At 44.1% G+C, this 4,395-nt stretch overlaps 1 protein-coding gene across 1 annotated transcript; it reads left to right on the top strand.

Annotated features, from left to right (window-relative positions):
- The first annotated feature begins 387 nt into the window (after positions 1 to 387).
- Positions 388 to 2,629, top strand: LOC129326365 (erythroblast NAD(P)(+)--arginine ADP-ribosyltransferase-like). The gene is made up of 2 exons (XM_054974522.1): positions 388 to 435; positions 1,832 to 2,629. Exons 1-2 carry the CDS (start codon positions 388 to 390, stop codon positions 2,627 to 2,629), a joined length of 846 nt encoding a protein of 281 aa, XP_054830497.1.
- Positions 2,630 to 4,395: the final 1,766 nt, after the last annotated feature.

Consider the following 4,395-nt stretch of genomic DNA (forward strand, 5'->3'; position numbering starts at 1 on the left):
CTTCAAGGTTACAGCTAGCCGAGACTTGCATATTTCTCTAAGATAAGTGAGAGGCCCTTGCTTGGGCCTTCAGTAACATCTGCACTACAGTTATGCAGGAAGAGAGTGCATACTAATTAACACACATTAACACAGTCGCATGACAGCAGTAGTCAACAAGGAATGTCAGCAACATGATCATGGCATGTATGTAGACAGACAGACATGACAGATTCCAGATCCCTGGACTCTTCCAGTGGGAGATTGGCAACCAGAACCCCTAGTTCCCTTCTTTGCATGTGCTCCCGTATCGTGTGATGATGTCACTTTGGGGAGTGATGTCATCATGCGGGGTCAAAGGGTGCCGCCGCATGCCTGCTCTCGTCACCACCTGCTCTCACTGCAGCCATGGGCCACTCTTGCCTCCACCGCCACGGCCAGCTCATGCATGAAAAAGTAAGTCCATCTCTCTTCTCCTCAGGGTCTGGTATTAGTCCAGACCCCATCTGGCAATCCTACATACTAACAGATTTTAAACGTTTAAGGTATGATGGATCACATGATCCTGTTAAGAAAATCTCAACTCTCTTTAAACGCTTATTTATCTTGGGCCATAGAGGGTAGAATTTCTTTGTATCTTTATCCAGCCAGTTTTCTGTCTTCCACAAGGAAACTTACAGTGCAGTCATACGTAGGGTTGTCTGCAGGTGACTCTTATTGGGGGCTGGCCGGCAACGTGGTGACACATTTAATCACAGAGTTGTGGGTGAATGCTAGAGCGTCCTCCAATGCGATGACATCACTTCTGAGTCTTGCCAGAAGTGATGCAATACAAAACTAACAAGGGCAACCCTAGTGCAAATTAGCAAAGACAACAAGCCAGGGCTACGGTATAGTCAATAATTGGAGTATAATCTATTATTCACAGTACAAAGTGCAAAAGTGCTATAAATACATATATGAATTATAAGCCAATTTATACAAAAGCAATCACAAGTGCATAGATACAGGTAAGTAGCAAGTATATAATTGTGCAAAATGTCACTGTCCGGAACAAATCTTATCAATTAAAGTGCAAATGCCAAAAAAGTCAAGGAAGAATCGGTAGGTGGGAGCTTGTGCCAAAGGAATATTAGCAGTCCATAGAATCAAAGTATATATAGAAGAAAACGCCGACGGGGACTTGCAGGCAAATAACATTAACCCGTTTCGTGAGGATCACCCCTCACTTCCTCCTGGGCGTGTAGCAATTCGGACTGTACACAAGTATGAAAATAGCACCACAGATTCTCCCACCGTTCCTCCGACACACAATTCACGGACGTGAGGGGTGATCCTCACGAAACGGGTTAATGTTATTTGCCTGCAAGTCCCCGTCGGCGTTTTCTTCTATATATACTTTGATTCTATGGACTGCTAATATTCCTTTGGCACAAGCTCCCACCTACCGATTCTTCCTTGACTTTTTTGGCATTTGCACTTTAATTGATAAGATTTGTTCCGGACAGTGACATTTTGCACAATTATATACTTGCTACTTACCTGTATCTATGCACTTGTGATTGCTTTTGTATAAATTGGCTTATAATTCATATATGTATTTATAGCACTTTTGCATTTAGAAGTGACGCAATGGCATCAGACCACTGCCCTTCCCATTTCCTTTGCTGCCTAGCTTGGCAGTGGTGGAGCCAGCAGGGGGTGGAGGTCTCTTGCCACAGCAGGAGACCTGTCAAGCTTGCCACAAGCATAGTTACACCTTGCTTAGCCCATTCTGGGGCCCAGGCACGCCGTCCCTCTCTCAGCCTGCCTTTGCTCTAGCTGTCTGCCCACATATTCCTTTCTGATTCAGGTCTTCAGCTTCTCCATAGAAAGAAGCTTCTCATCGATCCGAGAGGTGCCATTTGACATGGCCACAACCTCTTTTGATGACCAATACAACGGCTGCCAGGATATGATGGAGGATAAGGTGGGGGCTCTCCTCCGCACTGAGTTTGCCGATACCATCTATGCCAAGGTCTGGGAAAATGCAACTGCCAAGTGGGATGAGATGAAGGCCTCTGCCTCAGTCCCCAAAGACCTCAAGCCGGAGTACGCCATCGCGGCCTTGGCCTACACACGGAAAGAGGCCTTCTTATATCGCGATTTAAACAGAGCTGTAAGGAAAGCAGGGGAGAGCGAAGAGTATTCCCTCAGGGCCTTCCACTTCAAGGCCTTCCATTTCCTCTTGACGAGAGCCCTTCAAGTCCTGCGGGCCAACGCCAGTCCCAAGTGCCACGAAACGTACCGCGGGGTCAGAGGTGCCAGCTTCATTGCGGAGCCCTCCGAGAAGGCCCGTTTTGGATACTTTGCTTCCTCCTCGCTGGACAAGGACCAGGCCATGAGCTTTGGAAAGGACACCTTCTTCACCATCGAGACCTGCTACGGGGGCTACATCAAGGAGTTCTCCTTCTTCCCAGAAGAGGAGGAGATTCTGATCCCACCCTTCGAGGAGTTCCAGGTGGCAGAGGTCACAGAGACGCCTGACGGGGTCCACATCCGTCTCATCTCCGCTGGAATATTCAGCAAGTACAACTGTGTGTATATCAAAGGTAACCATGTGAGCAACTTCCAAATTCGGAAACCAGTAGAGCTCAAGGTCCCCCAATAGCCTAGAATGTGACGTCCAGCTTAGGCACAGCCGTGTCTGTAAATTCCTTTATGCAATCCAGACCAGGGTGTCTGGCAAAACCACTAGGAACAGATGCAATGAATTATATTATATTATATTATATTATATTATATTATATTATATTATATTATATTATATTATATTATATTATATTATATTATATTATATTATATTATATTATATTATATTATATTATATTATATTATATTATATTATATTATATTAATGTCATTTATAGTCCACCTTTCTCACTGAGACTCAAGGCGCATTATATAGTGTGAGATTAGTACAGTCAGTATCAAGGACATTTCCAAACAGTGTCAAGAGCATTTCCGTAAACAATGCCATGGGGTAAATAAATGCAAGTTTATAAATACATAGCATTGGAAAGGATCCAATACAGGGCTGCAGAACTGCTGAAACAGATTCTAGGACTGACATTAGACAGCATGAAACAAAGGTAGTCTGTAGGAGTACATATTTAATTTGCTTGAAGAGCAAATAGAGCAGATGGATCAGGTAAGCAAGCCAAGCTGCATATGAAAAGCAAGACCAAAAAAACGCTTGTGGGTATGCACGTGCGCACACACAGAAAGTCAGTAGTCAGCATCCTTTGTCAACAGCAAGTATAATTTAATGATTATACTTTAATGATTATGATTAAATCTGGAATCTGAGCGACTCTCATCCAGGTAATCCCACTGAAATTTTAGGGAGGGGGCACAGTATGACCCAGAAATGTGACGGCGCAGAGGAAGGCGATGGGGTCAGACTGGAATTATCCCCGGTCTTCCAGAGCACTGTTGCCACCCAAGAAGGGCTGCCCTGGAGGCAGTTCAGAAACTGCCGTCATTGCAGAATTCTGCAGCTTCGGTAACCAAAACGGTTAAAAAGGGGGGGAAATCTTTTTATATATAAATGCCAAGGTCAATGCAAAAAAGCAAAAAAAAATATTAATAAAATTGGGTAGTTAAAGCAACAGAAGTCTGGTTCCACATAGAAGGACTTTACCTTGTGTAAAAAGTATTGATCAAATCTCCCTGAACACATAGAGATCTCATACGTTACAGACTGCTTACAGATGGCTTAGTACTGTTATAATATACATCATTGTAATGATTTCCAGAAATGGGTGCCTGTGTCTTTAAATGTTTGGGGAGATAGGTGAAGAGTGGGGGGTGAAAGAGAGAGATGAGTGAGTGATATGATTGGTTGATGACAAATAGTGGGCGGAGGGAAGGCAGTTTTCAGTTACTGAGGGAGAGGAAAAGTTCAGTGAGGGCAAGAGAGGCGAGCTGTGTGCAGCCTGAGTGTGTCCATGTATTTGTGAGGGAAAGGCAACCTGAGTGGAAGCCTGAACTGAGTGTGTCTGTGAGACTATATATTCACTCTATTTGAAGCAGGCAAACTGTGGGTGCGCCTGAGAGAGAAAGAATTGAGAGTGAAAAGAAAACAGGCTAGCTGTGTGCTGCCTGAGGAGTTCTCTGTGAGAGAAATATAGAGCCTAGAGAAAGAGGCCAACTGTGTGTGAAGCCTTACAAGAGATCTGTGTGAAGGAGTTTGGATGAAGCAACTAGAAGAACTAAGAACGACTTTTATGTAACCAATACGCTTCTTAAAAAATAAACTTTTATTTTGTTTGGTTATATCCCAGAGTAGCAGTCATTGTTATCTCCCATTCCTATCCTCAGGGCCACATAGAACCACGAAGGAGCCTGACGCATAAACACGTTACCAAAGGGAAA

This window comes from Eublepharis macularius, chromosome 3 (assembly GCF_028583425.1).
Source record: "Eublepharis macularius isolate TG4126 chromosome 3, MPM_Emac_v1.0, whole genome shotgun sequence".
In the NCBI taxonomy this organism is placed as follows: domain Eukaryota; kingdom Metazoa; phylum Chordata; class Lepidosauria; order Squamata; family Eublepharidae; genus Eublepharis; species Eublepharis macularius.

Excerpts from the sequence above, each read along its gene's own strand:
- LOC129326365 (XM_054974522.1), top strand. The coding sequence starts at position 388 with ATGGGCCACTCTTGCCTCCACCGCCACGGCCAGCTCATGCATGAAAAA. Across the intron at positions 436-1,831 it reads GCCAGCTCATGCATGAAAAA|GTCTTCAGCTTCTCCATAGA; the intron begins GTAAGTCCATCT and ends TTTCTGATTCAG.